This window comes from Giraffa tippelskirchi, chromosome 7, assembly GCF_054371585.1.
Source record: "Giraffa tippelskirchi isolate mGirTip1 chromosome 7, T2T-mGirTip1v1.2.pri, whole genome shotgun sequence".
In the NCBI taxonomy this organism is placed as follows: domain Eukaryota; kingdom Metazoa; phylum Chordata; class Mammalia; order Artiodactyla; family Giraffidae; genus Giraffa; species Giraffa tippelskirchi.
Window position 1 is genome coordinate 88,165,169 of NC_137281.1, and position 20,193 is coordinate 88,185,361.

General features: G+C 52.1%; 2 protein-coding genes across 8 annotated transcripts; both read right to left on the minus strand.

The window, feature by feature from the left end:
• Positions 1-548: 548 nt before the first annotated feature.
• Positions 549-10,888, minus strand: MMP14 (matrix metallopeptidase 14). Of its 3 annotated transcripts, none has more exons than XR_014058662.1 (11): positions 10,495-10,888; positions 6,439-6,587; positions 6,049-6,171; positions 5,433-5,740; positions 4,727-4,888; positions 4,292-4,452; positions 3,767-3,905; positions 3,493-3,643; positions 2,918-3,033; positions 1,154-2,551; positions 549-1,089 (listed from the first exon to the last, which is right to left on the minus strand). XR_014058662.1 is itself a non-coding variant. In XM_081506661.1 (10 exons), exons 1-10 carry the CDS (start codon positions 10,597-10,599, stop codon positions 2,217-2,219), a joined length of 1,749 nt encoding a protein of 582 aa, XP_081362787.1. In that variant the 5' UTR covers positions 10,600-10,888; the 3' UTR covers positions 549-2,216. The 3 variants fall into 3 exon arrangements, 1 of the variants encoding a protein (XP_081362787.1); XR_014058661.1 differs by having other exon boundaries at positions 549-864; positions 974-2,551; XM_081506661.1 differs by having other exon boundaries at positions 549-2,551.
• A 1,871-nt stretch (positions 10,889-12,759) lies between these two features.
• Positions 12,760-17,278, minus strand: MRPL52 (mitochondrial ribosomal protein L52). 5 transcript variants are annotated; one of them, XM_081506715.1, is made up of 5 exons: positions 17,241-17,278; positions 17,076-17,133; positions 16,932-16,999; positions 13,304-13,368; positions 12,760-12,939 (listed from the first exon to the last, which is right to left on the minus strand). In XM_081506715.1, the coding sequence occupies exons 1-5, from the start codon at positions 17,266-17,268 to the stop codon at positions 12,787-12,789; spliced, it is 372 nt and encodes a 123-aa protein (XP_081362841.1). In that variant the 5' UTR covers positions 17,269-17,278; the 3' UTR covers positions 12,760-12,786. The 5 variants fall into 5 exon arrangements, with proteins under 5 accessions (XP_081362841.1, XP_081362842.1, XP_081362840.1 ...); XM_081506716.1 differs by having other exon boundaries at positions 13,297-13,368; XM_081506714.1 differs by having other exon boundaries at positions 17,076-17,136.
• Positions 17,279-20,193: the final 2,915 nt, after the last annotated feature.

A 20,193-nucleotide genomic window follows, 5' to 3' on the forward strand; every position in this document is an offset into this window, starting at 1 on the left:
AGATTCTCGTTTGGCCAGATAGGCTGCTCCTAACTGGCAGTGGGGCAACCTTCTCCCTTCCTGTCTGTTTCTTCTGCCCCTGCAGGGGAGCCCTGGGCCTGGTAGAGGCTGAGGTCCTGAGGGCTGGGGAGAAGGGCCTGCCCCCGAGCCTTAGGCTGACTGTGACAGGGGGATCCCCCAGCAGCCAGCACGAGGCCTGAGGAGACAGAGGGTCTGCGGCTGGGTCACACGACAGGGTAACGCAATTTAGGAAGATTTTCCGAGTAGCCTCAGCTTGGCCACTTCCTCTTGCCTTTGTAGTCCTGGGCCTCAGAGGCCAGGCTAGGGTACAGTAGCTTTAGCTGGCCTCTGTGGACCACTCCCCTGACCCCCAAAAGCATGCCCGCCTCCCCACAGCTCTGGAGCCTGCAGCCCTTTTGTTCACTGAGAATAAACATATTCCTTTATGAAAAATACCAAAACCCCGCCTCACGGAAAACACTGCAGGGCCCCCTTGCTTTCCATTCCCCTCGCAGCCACATCCCAGGCACACAAACTGCAGCCACACCAAGAATGTGAAACACTGTTTATTCTTCGTGGAAAGGTTGAACAAGGTCAAAAATGTCCTTAGAGGGCAATGACCCAGCCCCGCCCTGCAGGTTCCTGGGGTCGGATGCCTCTGCCCCCCACCCCCACCCCACCCCATGCCCCTTGTTAACAAAAAGGAACGATTTGAAGGGAATTCATATATAATAATTATAATAAAAATATACATTAAACAAAACAAAAACCCCAAACAAGACAACTTTAGCCGAACTGCCAGCACCGTTCACCCCATTTCTCCCACCCCCCTGCCCCCCTACCCCTGACATCCCTTTCCTCTCACTGCCCCCACAGGGCCTCTCACTCTCCCAAGTCTCTGGTACCATGACCACCTTTGGTGGCCGAAGGAGACTTCAAATGGGTGGGCTGGGTGGGAGTGGGGGCAGGACACCTGTAGCAAGGGCTGAGTGGCGGGGGGCATCGGGAAGTGAGGGGCTAACCTGACGGAAACGCCCAGGCGTGTGCCCCTTTGCAGAAGATGGCTGAGGCAGGCTGATCCTCGGCTCCCTAACTAGGTGGCTGCTCTCATAAAAGTCCCGAGTCGCCGATCCCCGATGGGAGCCCTCTCTGCTTCTTTCTCTGGCTCCCTGCTTTGCCCTCCATGCTGTCTGATTGAAGCCAGGGCACCCAAACAGGAGCAGGTGTGCCTTTATCGAGCTCTTCCTGAGAGTGCCAATGAAAAGTGCCCTCCTCCGGGTACCACAGCCCACCCTGCGGTGTCCCTGCCCGGCCCCCAGCCATCCACTCCTGCTGTGCCTCCCTGGTTCGCCTTTTGGTCCTGCCCTGTCCCCTCTGACTACTCTGCCCCTGGGTCCCTATCCCAGCTGCCTGCATTATGAGCGAGGTTCTTCTCTGTGGCCTCCAGGCTCACCCCTTGGGGCTCCTGGGCCCCACCCTGGTGGCTGCACCCCTGGTCTCAGCTCTTCCCACCTTGACATCCCCATCTGAGGCTAACGTTTCGGAGGGTAGGGCTGTCAAGGGTTTCTGCAGCCCCAGTTTAGTCCTAATGGCTCAGGCTCCTTCTGTGGAAGTTCTCAGGGGCCGGTGGGGCAGAGGCAGATGTTTGTGGAGAGGACTGGCCCTCGCTGAGCTTTCCTCCCAAGGTCTTAGGGTGGCTGTGTAACCCACACTCTCTCACTCAGGGTCTCCTCCCACCACAACAGGATTAGATTTCTTTTAGCCAGAGGCAGTGGTGGGAGGCTGCCAATTGGGTACACCTAGAGGATTGCGGGGCTGAAGTGCCCAGAGCCTCCTGAGGTCAGAGTTCAGAGGTTAAAGGTATGTCAGGGAATGGAAAAGGAGCAGATGACCCCATTTGACCTTTACCAGCGAGGTCTGAGGGTCCTGCCTTCAAGTGCAGAGCCCAGACATTCAGATGGGGCTGAACACACACCAAGCCATGGGGGCCCCTGAGGGGCAGGGGCTGCTCCGCCCCCTGGAGGACCCATCTAGGGAAGAAGCAATGCCAGCGTGGAGGGTGGAAGAGGCCAGTCATGGGACAGAGAAAAAGGAAGGGGGGGAGGGATGGGGACGGGGGGAGGGACGGGTGGGAGCAGCCCACCCACCACCACCTGCTGCCACTGTCCTTCAGAGGCAAAGTCCTCGTGGTAGGAGTGGGCGGGCGGCAGTGGGGGTCAGACCTTGTCCAGCAGGGAGCGCTGGCAATAGAGCAGTCGCTTGGGGGTCCCGTGACGTCTGAAGAAGAAGACGGCGAGGCCCACCGCCAGCACCAGCAGCAGCAGCAGTACAGGGAGCACCACGGCGGCTGCGCTCACTGCCCCGCTGCCTTCCTCGTCCACCTCGATGATGATCACCTCCGTCTCCTCCTCAGTCCCCTCATCCGGCTGGCCCCCTGACGATGGGCAGCCCATCCAGTCCCGCAGGGCTGACTTGGGGTAGCCCGGCTCAACCTTCAGCTTCTGGTTGTTGAATTTCCAGTATTTGTTCCCCTTGTAGAAGTAAGTGAAGACTGCAGGGTCAGCAAGAGGGTGGCATGGAAGCCGCGAGGTGGATGCGGTGTCCGGAGAAGAACCAAAGAGAGCAGCAGAGCGGAAGAAAACTGTTAGTGTGGAAGCCAGCTGAGTTCATCTCCTCACCTTTCTGAGCACCCGTCTCCTCAGCTGTGAAGCCAGGTAACTACAGCACCAGGCTGAGAGAGTGGGGCAGACTGAAGGGTCTGAAGTGCAGGGAGCACTTAGGGCCTGGCGCATGGCAAGGGCTCCCTGGTTCTCAGCATCATCCATTTTCTACCCAACACTCTGTCTTTCGTCCTGCTCTTCCTTAACTCCCTGTTCTTGTCCTCCCTTCACCGACACCTCCCGTGCCCCCCCCTCACCTTCGTCGCTGCCCATGAACGATCCTCTGGGAGACTCAGGGATTCCTTCCCAGACCTTGATGTTTTTGGGGTATTCGCTTTCCACTATCCTGAGCTCCTCGTTGAAACGGTAGTACCTAGGGGAGAGGCGGGGAAAGGAAGCGGTTTGACACTAGGCACGTCCTCTGAGGGGAGTGACCTGGGACTGAATTCACCAGTGAGCAAAGGGTGGGGGACAGGGGTTTTGACTAATGAGGGCCTTTAGCTGAAAGCAGCGGAAGCTGGGGGTGGAAGGGAGGGCCCAGGCTGCAAGGAGCCACCAGCAGCCCTTAATGACAGTGCCTGGCAGCTGGGGCGGAGGCATGGTGCTGGGGGCAGGAGGCGTCAAATGACCAGGTCTAAAATGGTGACCGGGTCATTTCCCGCTCACTCAGCACCCAGTGGAGGCTGCCTGTTGCTAGGCAACAGCGGAGCCTCAGCCAGTGCCTTCTTCGGGGAGACATCTCGGGGGGCAAGTGGGTCTTCCACTAGAACTGAGGGAATCTGGTGGTGGTGTGTGAGGAGGAAGGCCTGCGGTCAAGGGACTGAGGTCTTACTTGTTTCCTCGGAAGAAATAGGTCTTTCCATTGGGCATCCAGAAGAGAGCAGCATCAATCCTGTCAGTAGGCAGTCCTCGGCCCAGCTCCTTAATGTGCTTGGGGTAGCCAGGCTCCAAGGAAGCTTCGTCAAACACCCAATGCTTGTCTCCTGGGGCGGGGAGGGGAGGGCAGGATCTCATTCCACCTGGGGTCTTTGGAGGAGTCAAGTGGAATATGCTCCTCCAGGGAGACCCGCCTCACACCCAAAGACTACGGCAGAATGTCTGGTTACCTTTGAAGAAAACAAACTTGCCATCCTTCCTCTCATAGGCAGTGTTGATGGATGCGGGCAGGCCCCGCCAGAATTGGCCGATGGGCATGGGGTATCCATCCATCACCTGGTTTTTCCTCACGCGCCAGAACCAACGCTCCTGGGAGGCAGTTCATTCAGTCTTTAGCTTTGTCCTCCAGCTCAGTCCCCAAAGCTCCCCCATTGCCTCAATTTTATAGGTTGACTTCCCTGGTGGCTCAGACGGTAAAGCGTCTGCCTACAACGTGGGAGACCCGGGTTCAATCCCTGGGTTGGGAAGATCTCCTGGAGAAGGAAATGGCAACCCACTCCAGTATTCTTGCCTGGAAAATCCCAAGGATGGAGGAGCCTGGTAGGCTATAGTGCATGGGGTCACAAAGAGTCGGACACAACTGAGCGACTTCACTTTCACTTTCACAGTGTTTTGTCCTCCTGCTTCTGTGTCCACCCCGCCACCCAGTCATAGAGCCCTTTTGTCCCCCACACCAGCCCACTTCTTCCTCTTACCTTGAAGACAAACATCTCCCCTCGAAGCATGGCCACGGTGTCAAAGTTCCCGTCACAGATGTTAGGCCCGTAGGTGGGATTTTTGGGCTTATCAGGGACGGAAGGCCTGGAGGTGGTCCTGGGTTGAGGGGGCATCTTGGTGGGGGATCCCGACTTACTCCCTGGAACACGAGGGGCACTTTAGACTTTGGCAGAGTAGGAGGAAAGGACAGACACATGGGCAGAAAACACGAGGGGGAGACCGAAGCAATCAGCTGGGAAAAGGACACAACGGGTGGGGTCAAAAGTGGGAGCGATGGAGGCGGAGTCATGGGGCGGGGGTGGGGGTGGGGAACGGGAAGACTGTAGGGCATGGGGGGGGGGAAATGCCCAAGCGAGAGCTGGAGGAGACAAGGAGCAGAGAGAAAGGAGCAGATGTGGGCATAGATTAGTTACCATAAAGCTGCTGGATGCCCCGGCGGTCGTCATCGGGCAGCACGAAGTTCTCTGTGTCCATCCACTGGTAAAAGGGTGCCATAATGGCCGAGGGATCGTTGGAATGCTCCAGGCCCAGGGCATGGCCCAGCTCGTGCACAGCCACCAGAAAGATGTCATTCCCTGGAGGGACGGGGCTGATTATGATGGAAGCCTGGGTCCCTCCCCTCAGACCTGCTGCTTCCCCATCAGAAGTTTCACAGTGAAGCCTGCCTGCCAAATTTTCTACCCGAAGTGACCAAACTCTGAGTTCCAGCCTCATATTTGGCAGAAGAGGCATGAAGCCAGTCAGCAACTCTTCTGGGTAGAGGAGAGACTGGCCAGATCCCAGTCCCAGCGAGGGCTGTGTTAAGGGAAGCTGAGGTCCTATCTGGGCCTCAGTTTTTCCGGGAGCCAGACATGACATTTGCCTGGGAAAGTGGCTGATGCAGATGCTTCAATGTCTTTGACTGGGAAGTTAATTATTCGGCGAGAGAAGGGACCAGTTGTAAATAGGTCAAAACAGGATTCCTGCTTTCCTTGGAAGTCAGACCAGGAGATCTTTGTGGTTCCCAACAAGCCCTGTGATTTGGGGGGGGTCTGAGGTTTGGGGAGGAGGCCAGAGAACCCGCATGCAAACGACTCTTGACTCTCCGAGGGATAAGAGACCCAGGGCTACCTCGCTCACCATTTAGATCCTCATTCCGGACAGTCCAGGGCTCGGCAGAGTCAAAGTGGGTGTCCCCTCCAATGTTGGGGCCTGGGAAGTAGGCATGGGCCAGGAAGCCGCCCTCGCCATCGAAAGGCGTGCTGTCACCATGGAAGCCCTCAGCAAAGAAGATCATGATGTCGGCCTGCTTCTCGTGGCCCTCACGGATGTAGGCATAGGGTACCTCTCGGAAGCGCAGTGGCGTGGCACTCTCCCACACTCGGAATGCCTTGCGGATGGCCTCGAATGTGGCATACTCGCCCACCTTGGGGGTGTAGTTCTGGATGCTGAGGTCCAGCCACGTGGGGAGAGGATGGGAGTGTGTTAGGGGCAAAACTCTCCTTCCCTGTACTCTCCCAGGTCTGACTGAGCCGCCCAGCCATCTTTGTCTGACCCGGTGCTTCCTGCTGTCTCACGATGCCTCTGCCCCAAGAACTGAGGGCCTTCTGGCCCTGGAATATACCCTCCAGGGACTGCACCTCTCTCCAGGATGGGAGCCATTTTCCTCCCTGCTCCCAAGGATGCTTTGGAGAAACAGGGGTGAGTAGGGAAGGGTAACGTGATGTGAGAAAGGCCACTTGCCTGTTGGACTCACCAGAAAGTGATCTCGTTATGCTGCCATTTGAGTCCCTGGATGGCATAGCGCTTCCTTCGAACATTGGCCTTGATTTCAGCCCCAAACTTGTCTGGAACACCACAGCGGGGGCGCCTCATGGCTCTGGGGTGGGTTGGGGTGTGGGGATTGTGGTCAGGAGAGTACATGAAAGAACAATGTCGGTCTTCAGAGGAGAGGGGGAATGTCTGGCCCCAGGGTCAGTGTGGGCAAGAGTCAAGATCATGAGGTTCGAGTGAACAGGAGAGGGTCAGGACCATCTTGTGGGGATGAGGTCCAGGGGTAGGATCAGGCATTCAGGTGGCAACCTCTCTGGTGCTGTGTCATGTGGGTGGGTGCTGGGCAGAATTCCTGCCAGGTTCTAGCACTTACTTCATGGTGTCTGCATCAGCCTTGCCTGTCACTCGCAGACCGTAGAACCTCTGCATGGCAGCGATGGCAGCTGAGAGGGACTGGGGTGAGCGCTGTGTGTGGGTCCGCAGGTCTCCAGGGGGCAGGTAGCCATACTGCTGCAGCCAGGCCTGTGGGGAAAGGGGTGTGGCTTGGAGCATCCCCACCTGGCCCAAGGGGAGCCCCTGCCTCCTCACGGCACCTGGAACACACGCTTGGCTTGGCGTGGAAAGGGCCATGAGCTCCCAGCCTGGCTCTGGCAGTGGGTCTGGAAGAACTCCCAGGCTGGACCCAAACTCTGGCCCAGGTCCTAGTATGGCTGATCCTCTTGGAGGGGTGGGGAGCCACAGCTCTGTGCTTTGGCTGTAACTCTTTTGATGGGAGCCCTGGTGGTTTAATTGAGTTCTAGGATGTCTTCTAAGAGCCGAGATCCCTTCCAGCTCTTTCCTCCTGTATCAAGTGTTCTTGTAAATACAACATGTTCTACCTGAGGCTGGGGTGTGCCCCATGTAGATGGGGAAGGAAGAGGCTGAGGGGGCTCCACTTTGAGGCCTGGCACGAGGTTCTCCTGGGACAGGCATGCCTCTAGGATATACACAGCTCTGAGATCTTTTTGGAAGGAGGGCAGCAAAGAAGCTAGGGCTCAGGCTGACTGCTGATAGAGGAAGCTGGGATCTTTGGAGGCGGTGGGGATGTGACTAGACAAAGAGCCAGGATCCTGCCACTGTCCCTACCCAGGCAGCATGAGACTGAGGACTTGGGACCTAACATCCCATTTAAGGTTCTCAAAAGAGGGAGTGGGAGATTGAGGTGGTGGTTAGCATTAGGGTTAGTATTTTATTTAGTATTTTGGTGACTGCAGTTTATTTCAGGTATGATTTGAATTGTTCATAATATAAAGGGTAGCGTATTGCCTTCATGTAACGTTACATTTTTGAAGTTTGATTGAAAGGTACACACACTGCAAAATCCTGTTGCAGAAAAAGTCAGCCTTTATTGTAAAAACAATAGAGTGTTTTCCTAAGGTTGGAAAAGTAAAATGAGTCAAGTTATATATGGAACATGAACATGCTCAGAGCCTTGATGGGGAGATACTTCTAACCCTAACCCTAACTCTAGTCCCTGCTCCAGCTTTGCCTTTTTAAGAGTCCAGGGTGGGGGGCTGCAGGTTCTTAGGATAGGAACTTGGAGCAGAGGTGCATCCCCTACTCCAGGTCATTAGGATGGCTCTCCATGTGGCCCTTCACCTTGAGGGCCAGGCCTTGGGGATGGAGCAGTGCGCTTGCATTGGGGCTGGGGGTGATTCAGGAGCAGCTGACTGGGGACCTGAGCCCGCAGGGGCAAGAATTGCAACATGGTTCTGGGAAGTGATCCCCCAAGGCTGATGTAAACAACCCAGCTTTTCCTCAGCCAACAGGCCTGGCCAGAACAACCCCAGCACCACCCGCTCTGAGAGCCCCTCCTCGAGGTGGGGGAGGGGCAGCAAAGTTTAACCTCTGGGGAGCAGAGCAGGAGGCTCCTATCCTGGGCTGCTCTCTGGGGAGCTCTAAACCTGCCCTGACCTGTGCTGACTGATGCCACAGCTAGTGCCTGCAGGAGTCCTGCTGTGGCCCTGTGCCCAAGTATGCAGGAAACTCCCTCTGCCCCTGGCCTCACCTGTAGGGTAGTCACACCCCTGGGCTTATGCCCTCTGTTAGGGGAGCAGCTGCTTCAGCTTTGAGAAAGGATGGGAATGGCCCACTGCTGTTGGAGCTAGCAGGAAGACGGAGGTCAGGCCCCAAACCCTCAGTGGGGCAGAGCTCCTAGGGCAGGCTGACAGAAGGGAGGGCAGCAGAGAGGTGGGGGAAACCCACAGCCGGGAGCTCTGGGATAAATCCCTCATCGTGAAGAGTCCTGAAGAGTCTTTCAAGAAGGCAGGCAGGTCTGAATATTCACACCCACCAACCTCCACCCCATCCATATCCAGAGAAAGGTGGGGACTTAGTCAAGAAAGGGACTTTCTGGAGTCAAGAGAGCTGCAAGTCCTGGAAAGGAAGTGCCCCCCATTCCTCTCCTCCTCCCAGGCCTAGGCTCTGAGCAAAGCAAGAACCACAGAGGAGACTATGAGGTCTGAACCACAGAAGAGAGGACTCTTGTGTCTGCGGCTGAGTGGGGGAAGGGCCAAGTGCCAGACTGGCCAAGGGGAGGAGAGGGCTGTCCATCCAGGAGCTGGTGCAGGACTCTGGAGGTGCTAGAAGGGAGCCGGCCGCCTGAGGCCTGGGCCACCCCAGCTCTCTCTCCCTCCAGATAGGCCCGGAGAGGGAGCAACTTGGTAGGATCAGAGAACTCAGTTGGCTGGCTTTGTCTTGAAAATCGAGAGGTGCAAGGTGTTCCCTTACAGGGAAGTCAAGGACAAGGAACCCCTCCCACTCCTGGGCCCACTTCTCTGGCCTAGGCATCCTGGAGAGGAGTTGGGGGGATCTCTGGCTCTTCTGCAGGCCCTGGATCCCAGCCTCTGGGCCTGCTCCTCCCTCCTTTTGCCTCCCACTCTTCCATGGCTCAAAAGCAAACGGTGGTTCTGGCACTGCGACTGCCCATGACCCACTTAGAACAGAGCCAGGTCTGCCGCCCCTCCTCTAGGGGACCTAGTGGGGCAGGGGAGGGAAGGAAGGCAGGGCTGGCGAAGTTGGCAGCGGGAAGCCCCCCAGATGCCCAGGCTCCTTTTGTTAAGAGCTCTCCCCTTTAGGCCTCTGATGAAGACTCCAGGCCTGGAAACAGGGTGCCTCCTCCTGGACCAAGTCAGGCTTAGCCCGGGCAGATTTTCACTCTCCCTGGTCGCCCCTATTCCGAGGGCCACACTTCTGTCAGCCTCAGATCCCTTCAGGACAGAGAGAGTGTGTTCTTTCTGGAGAGGTTTCCTCCGGGGGTGGGACCAAGGCCGGGACCAGGCGGGAGGAAGCCAAGTCCAGATCCCCTCCCCCTGCTCAGGGGCCCTTCCCTGCCCCTCCCGACCGCACCCAGGCCCTGGCCGAGCTGAGTGGGTTGGGATGGCCCAAAATAAGAAGCTGATCAAATCCGTCTCCCACCTTCACCCCAAAATAAAAGAGCGAGAGAGGAAAAAACTTCCTCAGACAACTCCCACGCGGCTTCCTCCCGGGCCCGGTGGGCCATCTTCGGGGAGGAGAGGCGGGGGGCAACCGAGTTAGCGAAGACCTGTGCGGGCGCCCTGGGCCAGGCCCTCACCCCGCTCCCGGTACAACGCCCCCAAGTCTCCGTGCAATTAACACAAAAGAGCAATTAACCAAAAAAGCCTAAAGGCGCCGAAGCGGGGAGCAGGGCGAGGAGGCGGCGGCCGGGTCGAGCCCCCAGCTCACAAGGAGAGCTTTGTGTGTCCGGAAACGCGGGCCAGGGCGCCAGCGCCGTGACCCTCGACGCCAGGGCTGCGGGCCGGGACACAGAGGGACCTCTCGGGGAGGCGAGGGTGGGCTAGGGGCCAGGGCCGCTCCGCCGTCTACCCCCGACCGCACCTGGCAGCCGATGTGTCCTAAGAGGGTCGGGACCGCCCGAGAGGCGGCGGCGGAGGGCGCAGCGTGGGGGGCCCGGGCCGCGATCCCCCGAGCCTCGCGGCCGGCCGAGCGCCTGCGAGCTGGAAAGTTGAAGGAACAACAAACTAGCACAGGACAAGGAACCAGGACAGCGCGGGCTCTGAGCGGAGTACAGATATTTATCAGGCTCCCGACCCGTTCCAGAACTGAGCTTAGAGCCCGGGGAGTTGGGGAGGGGTGGGGAGTGGGCTCCGGCTGGAGGGCTCTTCCAAGGAAAGGAACGGGACAGAAAGTCGGCAGCGCGCACTTGGGGTGGGGGGTGGTTGGAGGAGGCAAAGTCGATGGACTTGAAAGTTTGGAGATGAGGACGGAAAGGAGAGGAAGAGGGAAACTGCAGGCCGGAGGAGCCGGCATCCCGAGCGCTCGCCCCTCCGATCCGGGGCTGTTCTCTCGGAGACCCTCGGGCTCGCCTCCCCGGGCGCGACTCCGGACAGGGCCGGAGGAGCTCACTTACTTCGGGGCTGAAGCTGCTCTGGGCAGAGCTGAGGGAGGCGAGCGCAGAGGCGAGCGTGAGCACGGGGAGCAGCAGACTGCAGGCGGGTCGTGGGGCGGGAGACATGGTCCGCGACTGTCCGGGCAGCCGGGCCAAGCGGGCTCCGCGGCCGGGCCCAAGCCCTGGGGTCGCGCCGCCACTCCCTCGGGGCGCCTTTGTCTTCCGTAGGCACTGAATTTGGATTTCCAGAGCGCTGTCCACGTGGAGATGAGGGGATCGGTCTTGAAGGCGCCTGTTTGCTCGTCCCCTCTTTCCCGTTTTTTGATCTTTCTTCTGCTTAGTCGGCGAACTGGATTGCGAGCCCTCTCTTGCTCTTCTCTGGTCCCTCCCTTCTCCCACAGCTCCCTCCGCCCCCGCCCCTATGCCCTCCTTTCCCGGTGCGGACGTGGTTGTTTCAGCCTGAATCCAATTACAGCCAAAAGTCGGGTTAAAAAAAAAAAAAAACACTCCTAAGTTGCCTTTCTGTGGTGGAGGCTGCCATCTGCAGGGGTTGAGGCCGAGAGCGGGGGGCTTGGGGGACTCAGAGGACGGGATGTGGACACTTTTTCCTTCTAAGCATATTTTGGGTGGCTTGATTCCTCTGCTTTCAGCATTTGTCTCACTTCCGTGGGAAGTGCTAGGTTCAGTGGTGGGCAAACAAGGAGCTCAGTCTGGGATGGTGGTGGTGGGGTCTTCCATGTTCAAGAGACCTGGTTTGGGGGTTTGTCTGCTGGGACCTGTGGCTCGACCATATCGAATTTTTTGCCCCTTATTCTTGACAACCACCTGTCCCTCCCCTGCGGTGGGCGCGGGGAGGGAATGCAACAATAACAAAATGCAACTACCCACTGACAAATCCCACAACCACATTGGATCTGGGGGTCCTGTCCTTGTAGAAAGACACATGTGCTCCCTTTATTATTGTCCTTTGCGATCTACTGCCCCTTAAACTACAGGAGGAAAGGAGTGCAAGGCCATGGCATCTGGGGAAAGACAAATGAAGTTTGGTAAGATTGTAGAAAAGAGGGGCTGGGAGTCAGGACTATGGGGGTTAGTTCCACCTCTACACTGGAAAAGGAGACGGTCCCTTAGAGAGCACACCCTCCTCCTTCAAGGGTGGCCTAGACTCTGAGAACAAAAGGTGGAGGTATGCAGAGAAGGGGGAGGGCTGGCCAGAGCTGGCAGTGGGAAAGGGAGACAGATAAGAGGTTGAGAGCTAGATCTGGAAAAGCAACACAACAGAAGCAGGAAAAGTGTGGGAGACAGAAAAGTCGACCATCAGCAAAATCTAAGATCCAAGAATTGCACTGGTCAGCCAGAGAGGAAGGAGGTAGTGGGGGGTGGGGGTGGAGAAGAGGGGAGGGAAAACAAGGGAAGGAATAAAGGAGGCTGGACAGAAATTATTTCAGGTAGAAAGTTCCATAAATCCTAGAGATCCAGAACTATCACATTTTGCGGCAGGAAAACGGAAAAGTCCAGTACTCTGTATTGTAATGGGTCCTTTTCCTCAGAATCCATGGGAGGAGCCATGACCAATAAAATGAAAGGTTTCCCAGGGCCTGTGCAGCTAAGGGACTTATGGAAGTACATGGTGGCTACTAGGTACCCATTACACAGTGACTGTTTGGGGGCTGAGCACCTCAGGGCTCCCCTACACAAATGGAAGTTGGGAAATCTGGACCTCTCTCCAACCAACCTCTAGAATTCAGTCAGAACCACAGAAACCTCAGGATCCAACTCTTCAGCAGAACATGCAACACCCAAGTTGGCTCTTCCCATGTCCGCCTTCCCAGTGGGAGTATCCTCTAGGGCCATCTATCTGAAGTGTAGGAAAACTGATACTATTTTCTTGCCAAAAAGTAGATCTCAGCTAGAAAGCCTTTTTCATCAAAATATTTATTAAATGCATAACTGCATGTGGCCTCAACTGTGTATGGGCTGTTAAAGGCTTGAGTGCCTGGCTAAAACCAGGAAAACTGTTACCCCCTTTTTCATGTTTGCAGAGCAGCTACTACTACTCATAGTTGGGCCAGTATGACTTGTAAAAGAGGGAGTAAATACTCCAGAGCAAGATTCTGCTGAACTGGAATGGAGCTGGGGGTGAGGGGACTGAGTCAACCCTTCTAGGCAGTGGTTTTATAGCCCGTTTTTCTTGGTGTCCATCCCTTTGCCCTGATGGGGAACATAAGGCTTTCTTCTGGCAGGGATGACACATCCAGGTAATAGAAAAGAAAGCCACAGACAGGCTTGGGAAGGGAGACAGGAGTTGCTTTTTTATTGACTTGGTTGTGGGTTTTGTAGTAGAGCCCCTTTGGGTTTAAGAGCATTCTGCTGCTTCCTTTTTTCTTCCTGCAACTTCTCCTGCTGTCTGAGCTGCCATGCCTGTAATCCAGCATCCATTTCCTGTGACAGCAGTACAACTCGTCTCTGAAACAGACAGGAAAACAGTGTGGATAACATCTGGGGCTTGAGCTCTGCACCATATATCCTTTCATTCACACATCAAAGTCAGGTTTTGGCTGGAAAGTGACACCACTGACTGGGGAAGGGGTGGAACCAGGTCCTGGGCTGGCAAGCAGGAGGAAGGAAGCAAAATGGGTGTCTACCATTGGTTCCTGCCCTAGGAGTGCCCCAGTCTATTCCCCCTTCTCGCAGTACTGTTAAAACCTTCAGTGGATAAAACCTCCAAGTGAGGGGTACGTGTCAGCTTAGGTGCCAACTCAGGACAATTACAATTTAAATGTTCTCCCGCCAGTTACAGTTTGTCCTGGCTGGAGATCTAGCCACTCACCGCAAACTTTTCCCTTTGGGCTTTTCTTCGAAGCTGGCCTTTCATTGGAGGAGCAGGGCGGCCATCTGCAGATAGAAGTGAAAGGCAAGGCAAGTGTTAGAGCCTATAGTACCCTGGCCAAGTGGCTGTGACAGCAAAAGAGGGAAGAACCAATCTCAAGCTCCTCTCTTCTATTTCATACCCACTGTAGCTTCATTCCCCTAGAACACTTCCTTCATCTTCAATGGTGAAGTGTGCCAGAACCACCAAGAATAAGCTCCTAGGTATGTTCCTACTCTACTCTACTTACCCCTCATTAGCCTAGAATTCAAGGTCCTTTGTGATGCTGAATCTCCTGTTTTATCTTCAGAAACCCTCCACTCAAGCAATCGGATTACTGTTCTACTCACCACTGAGTCCTTGCTGAATTCTATCTCACTCCATAATGAAATATCTTCTTTTTCTTTCCTTTCAGCCAAATTCTCATTCTTAGGCCTACCTCCAGCCCTACTTGTCCCAGAAACCCTTCTCTAACCTCTTCAACTCTGTCACTCTCTTCTGAAAGAAATGCATCTCCATCATTTAATATTTATCTATTTGGGGATCATGGCATCTGGTCCCATCACTTCATGGGAAATAGATGGGGAAACAGTGTCAGACTTTATTTTGGGGGGCTCCAAAATCACTGCAGATGGTGATTGTAGCCATGAAATTAAAAGACGCTTACTCCTTGGAAGGAAAGTTATGACCAACCTAGACAGCATATTTAAAAGCAGAGACATTACTTTGCCAACAAAGGTCCGTTTAGTCAAGGCTATGGTTTTTCCAGTGGTCATGTATGGATGTGAGAGTTGGACGGTGAAGAAAGCTGAGCGCCGAAGAATTGATGCTTTTGAACTGTGGTGTTGGAGAAGACTCTTGAGAGTCCCTTGGACTGTAAGGAGATCCAACCAGTCCATCCTAAAGGAGATCAGTCCTGGGTGTTCATTGGAAGGACTGACGTTGAAGCTGAAACTCCAATACTTTGGCCACCTGATACGAAGAATTGACTCACTGGAAAAGACCCTAGTGCTGGGAAGGATTGGGGGCAGGAGGGGAAGGAGATGACAGAGGATGAGATGGCTGGATGGCATCACCGACTCGATGGACATGGGTTTGGGTAGACTCCGGGAGTTGGTGATGGACAGGGAGGCCTGGCGTGCTGCGATTCATGGGGTCGCAAAGAGTCGGACACGACTGAGCGACTGAACTGAACTGTACTGAAGGGCTTCCCTGTAGCTCAGACAGTAACGAGTCTGCCTGCAATGCAGGAGACCTGGCTATAATCCCTGGCTCAGGAAGATCCCCTGGAGAAGGGAATGGCAATCCACTCCAGTATCCTTGCCTGGAGAATCCCATGGACAGAGGAACCTACTACTTGGGGACAGTTACTGTACTATTGATTATTTTTAGTCTTATTTAGCTATCTCAAATTCTTCTGGAAAGGGGCACAGCATTGAAATATTAATTAATCTTTAAAATGTCATGCTTTGTTTTTCCGGTTAAGACTTTAAGTTCCTTGGGTTCAAGGACTATATCCCTTACTTTCACTGTAATATATATAGTGTAGGCACATAATAAAAATCTCATAACCATCTGCTGACTTGCTGGAAAAAAGAAAAATGCAGTATCTTGATCTCAAGTAGTTTATAATGGAGATTAAAAGGATACTTTCTACAAAGAAAGAGAGTGAAAACTCTGCCAAAATTTGAAGGCAAGACAAATAAGAGATATTATTCATCAAGAAAGGGAACCAATACTGTGTACATCAGGTGTTTTACATTGGATGTTTCATTTTCTCCTTACAAGAACCATCTGAGATAGGTATCCTTTTACAGAAGTGGAAACTGAGAGATACAATTAAGTAACTTGTCCAAGACCATAAAGTTAGCAAGTAGAGAAGCAAGCCTGGATTAAGAATCAATTCTAGGACTTTCCTGGTGGTCCACTGGTTAAGAATCTGATTTCCAATGCAGGGGACACGCTGTGGGGCAACTAAGCCTGTGCTGTGCCACAATAGGAGCTAAGATCCCACACATCTTCAGGCCAAAAAACAAAAACAAAAAAACCCCACCAAGACATAAAAAACCAGAAACAATATTGTAACAAATTCAATAAAGACTTTAAAAATGGTCCGCATTAAAAAAAAAAAAACCTAAAAAAATCAATTCCAGAGTCCTTCCAATATTTCAAGAAATCCTAGACTTCCTACAGTAAATAACAAGTAGAAAAAATTTTCACCATCCTCCTCAGCCACCACATATCTGATTAACCAGGTTTATACCCCTATAATATCCCCTATAACCGGAGAAGGCAATGGCACCCCACTCCAGTACTCTTGCCTGGAAAATCCCATGGACGGAGGAGCCTGGTAGGCTACAGTCCATGGGGTCGCTAAGAGTCGGACACGACTGAGCGACTTCACTTTCACTTTTCCCTTTCATGCACTGGAGAAGGAAATGGCAACCCACTCCAGTATTCTTGCCTGGAGAATCCTAGGGACGGCGGAGCCTGGTGAGCTGCCGTCTATGGGGTCGCACAGAGTCGGACACGACTGAAGCGACTTAGCATAGCATAGCATACCCCTATAAATGGCAACCCTCTCCAGGACTCTTGCCTGGAGAATTCCAAGGACAGAGGAGACTGGCACACTAGCGTCCATGGGATCGAAAAGAGTGCGACATGACTGTGCGACTGACTTTCACTATTTTTTTTTTCATACTCCTATAAGTTATACTCCATGCTGTTGAAGGGGGCCTGGTCTCTGCCCAGTTCTAATCTTGGCTTTGCTATTACCTAGCTGTGTGCTCCCAGGCAATTTACTTCTTTAGGCCTCAATTTTCCTACCTCTGAACTGGAGTTCCAGTGGAGTGGGGAGGGGCTTCAGCTTTTCTAAGGTCCTTCTTTTTTAGGGTGGTTTTTTTTTTTTTTTTAAGGAAAAAACTTTTCAAAGGGAACCCACCATGCTCTGTCCTCACTCTTCTAAGCCTCTCTGAGGATCATTTAGGCAGCCTTTCAAAAAGCTCTCCCTGCATTTGGTAACCAACTCTCAACAATGTACTCCCCACACAGAAGGGCAGTTCTTTGTAACTTTTAAAAAATGTTTATTATTTATTTGGCTGTACCAGGTCTTAGTTGTGTGTGACCTGCGGCATCTTTAGCTGCAGCAAGCAAACTCTCAGTTGTGGCACGTGGAATCTAGTTCCCCGATCAGATCGAACCCAGGCTCCCTACATTGAGAGCACGGAGTCCTAGCCACTGAACCACCAGTGAAGTCCCCTTCCTAACTTTGAAAACATCACGTCCCTCTTTGACAACACAAAGTCTTGTCTCGCCCCGGTGACCCCCTAAATCAGAATTATTTTCTGCTTATCCCCACAAGCCAAGAGATTCCGTCCAGCTTTACTTTCCACAGGTGTAGTTTAATTCACAAAGTAAACAATAGGGTTTCTTCCCTCCCAACTCCAAATATAAAGTTCAGTAACTTGTCCGCTCAGACACACCTCCGCTTTGACACTCCTTCCCCCCACTCCCCGCTCCGCTACGTCCAGGGGCGTTCCCTCAGGCTGAAAATCTCCGAAGTGGAGTTAACTGTCAGATCAGCGCTCACCCGCGTACGACCAGTCTGGGAGCTCCGTAAGGGGCCCGTAGCCGGAGGGGTTGGCAGCAAGGCCCTGCCTGGATGGAGAAAAACAGTTCGGTGAGGACTCAGGCCAACTTCTGGCCCCCCAGTTTCTTCCAGACGGGCACTCACCGGAGTCGCCACTGGCTGCCTGCCCGAGCCGCGGCGCCGCAGTGCAGTCTCCGGACACCTGCTGGGAAAACGGGGCAGAGCTGGGAGAGAGGCCGCGCAGCCAGCCCAGGGTTCCGGGGCCCACCCCGGCAAACTCTGGAGCCCACTGAACTCACACCCACTTACTGGAGAGCAGTATACCCAAAGCAGCCATGCTGAGGCGCAGGGGCCGGAAGTGGGCGTGGCCTCGCTGGCCACGCGCGACGCTGCGAGGGAAGCAGGAAGTCGCCATCTTGAATCTGGTTTTCAAACACGGGTCCCGCCATCTTGGCTCATCGTACGGAAAAGAGGGGCAAAACTGCTTCCAGGGTGTTTTGGGGGAGCGCAGTTGTTCTGAGTATGTATTCTTAGTGTTGGGTACAAGTTTGTGGAAGTCGCGTCCTTTCAGACGAAACCGTTCTGAACTGTCTCCCCACAGCCTTCTATCGCCTCGCTGCGGTCACTAGTCGTTTGAAATTTCTCTCAGTTGAGTAACATCCACGTGACCTCATTCTGTCTTCTCGCATCACTGTAACATGTTTTCCTCAGCCGGAGTGAAATCCACAGTGAATCAAAATTAGGGTTTCAGTTCTCACTCATTTATCAAAGTTGAAGAGCTTACATGTGAGGAGCACATGTGGAGAGCAAAACAAAGGTCCCAATTCGGATACAGATCCCACTCTAGAGAGGACAGTAATCATACACATTACAGTAATATTATAGCTGAGATGAGTACTGGGAAGGGAAGTAGGTGTTGCTTGTAAGCATATCATGAAAACTTGATCTGGAGTAGAGTGTTGAAGGGTTTCTTGAGGAAGCCGAATTGGAGCTAAGCTCTGATTACATTTTTATAAAGCTACCACCGCACATTGTGTAATATCCATGCGAAAGCCTTGTGAGGCAGGTACTAGTAAGTGGCAAACCCAGATCCCTTGGCTTCTAACCTCTTTTTTTAATTTTAAATCACTTACAGACATACTTTTATTGTGCTTTGCAAGTATTGCGTTTTTTACAAATGAAAGGTTTGTAACGACATTGCATAGAACATCTTATCAGTGCCAGATTTTTCAAAGAGCATTCATTCACTTCGTGCCTCTGTGTCATATTTTGGTAATTCTTGAAATACTTCAAGCTTTGGCATTACTGTTAAGGTGAATTGTGGTCAGTGATCTTTGATGTTACTCTTGTAATTGTTTTGACATTTTTTAGCACTTTTTCAATTAAAGTTTTTTTTTTTTACAGACATAATGATAGGGAGAGAGTGATGGACAGAGAAGCCTGGAGTGCTGTAGTTCATGGAGTTGCAAAGAGTTGGACACAACTGAACAATAACAACAAATGCTAGTCACACTTAATAGACCGTATAATGTAGTGTAAATGTAACGTTACATGTACTGGGAGACTAAAAAAATTCATGTGATTCTCTTTATTGTGGTACTTCTTTTATTATGGTGGTCTGAAACTGAACCTGAACTGTCTTGAAGTATGCCTGTACTTACCCTGGGGAAGTCATTTATCTTTAATTTCTTCATTGACAAAAAAGCTGAATATATCACATTTATGAAAACATTTTAAAAATGATAACATAGGTGAAAGTGCTATAAAAATGGTGAAGCTTTTACAGAAGTGTCCATTACTCTTGTGCTAGGCTAGACACTTAAATACATGCTGACTGGGGAAACCTGAGGGAGTGGTGTAATGGTCTATCTGGAAGTTTATCATTTCCTTCTGCAAGACTGGGAAGTTTTTCCACAGGAGGTGGCTCTGAACTGCACTTTGAAAGAGGGGAAGGGTGGATCCTGGTTTAAGAAGTAAAAGGCAGCTGTTTGGATAACAATAAGAATGGTATAGGGGAGGGCTGAACTAGAAAAAAGGATGAGAATAAAACAACCTTGGCTATAAGCCAATGGATGGACCCAAAAACTTAGCAAGGGAAGTAAGACAATAGAGTACTGTTACCATTTTACATTTGTACACTTAATTTTCAGTTATCAAAACACTTCTGTATAAATGATATAAGCACTTCTATTTAAATTTTCATAATAAACCTATAAAGTAGATAAGACAGATCAGGAAGCAGTCACTATGGAGATTGCTTGTAATTTTCAGAGATCAGGAAATTGAACCAAAATGTGGCTGTGGATTTACTTTACAGTTGCAGCAATGACTGAGTAACACCTTTCCCAAGCCAGCCTCCATGTGTCTTTGGCTGGTTCTGAGAGGCAGCTGAGGCAGACAGCACTGAAATCCCATTACATAATTTACAGTTGGAGAATCAGTAGTAGAAACCAAGGGCTGGAAAAATAAAGTTGGTGTTAACATTCAAGATTCATAGGAAAGGTGACAGGCTGGCACTACCATCAACACTATATAAAGAGGTTAAACCAGCAATACTGCTGTCTTCTTGTAACTCATACACTATGGGTACAAAATCATAGAAAAGGCCACATGCATTAAGGTGAACTGATAATATAGATGATAATTTCTCCAAAGACATACGGATAGCTAATAAACACATGAAGAGATGCTCACCATCACTCATTAGAGACAGGCAAATCAAAACTACAATGATAAATCATCTCACACTAGACAGAATTGCCATAATCAAAAAATCCACAAACAATAAGTCCTGGAGAATGTGTGGAGAAAAGGGAACCCTCCTGCACTGCTGATGGGAATATAAATTGATATAGTCATTATGGAAGACAGTATGGGGATTCCTTGAAAAACTAGGAATAAAACCACCATATGACCCAGCAATGCCACTTCTAGGCATGTACCCTGAAGAAACCAAAACAGAGAGATACATGTACCCCAATGTTCATTGCAGCACTATTTACAGTAGCTAAGACATGGAAACAAGCTAGATGTCCATCGACAGATGAATGGATAAAGAAGTTGTGGTACATATACACAATGGAATACTACTCAGCCATTAAAAGGAACAGATTTGAGTTGGTTCTAATGAGGTGGATGAACCTAGAACCTATTATACAGAGTGAAGTAGATCAGAAAAACAAATATCATATATTAACACACATATATGAATTCTAGATGGATGGTACTGATGAAACTGTTCTCAGAACAGCGATGGAGACGC

Coding starts and splice junctions, on each gene's coding strand:
- MMP14 (XM_081506661.1), bottom strand. CDS start 10,599: ATGTCTCCCGCCCCACGACCCGCCTGCAGTCTGCTGCTCCCCGTGCTC. Junction 3,906..4,291: donor GGGAGATGTTTGTCTTCAAG/GTAAGAGGAAGA, acceptor ACTGCCTCCCAG/GAGCGTTGGTTCTGGCGCGT. Junction 2,552..2,917: donor GTTCATGGGCAGCGACGAAG/GTGAGGGGGGGG, acceptor CTGACCCTGCAG/TCTTCACTTACTTCTACAAG.
- MRPL52 (XM_081506714.1), bottom strand. CDS start 17,268: ATGGCTGCTTTGGGTATACTGCTCTCCA. Junction 13,369..16,931: donor CCCAGACTGGTCGTACGCGG/GTGAGCGCTGAT, acceptor TTCTATCTGCAG/ATGGCCGCCCTGCTCCTCCA. Junction 12,940..13,303: donor CCCAAAGGGAAAAGTTTGCG/GTGAGTGGCTAG, acceptor TGTCTGTTTCAG/AGACGAGTTGTACTGCTGTC.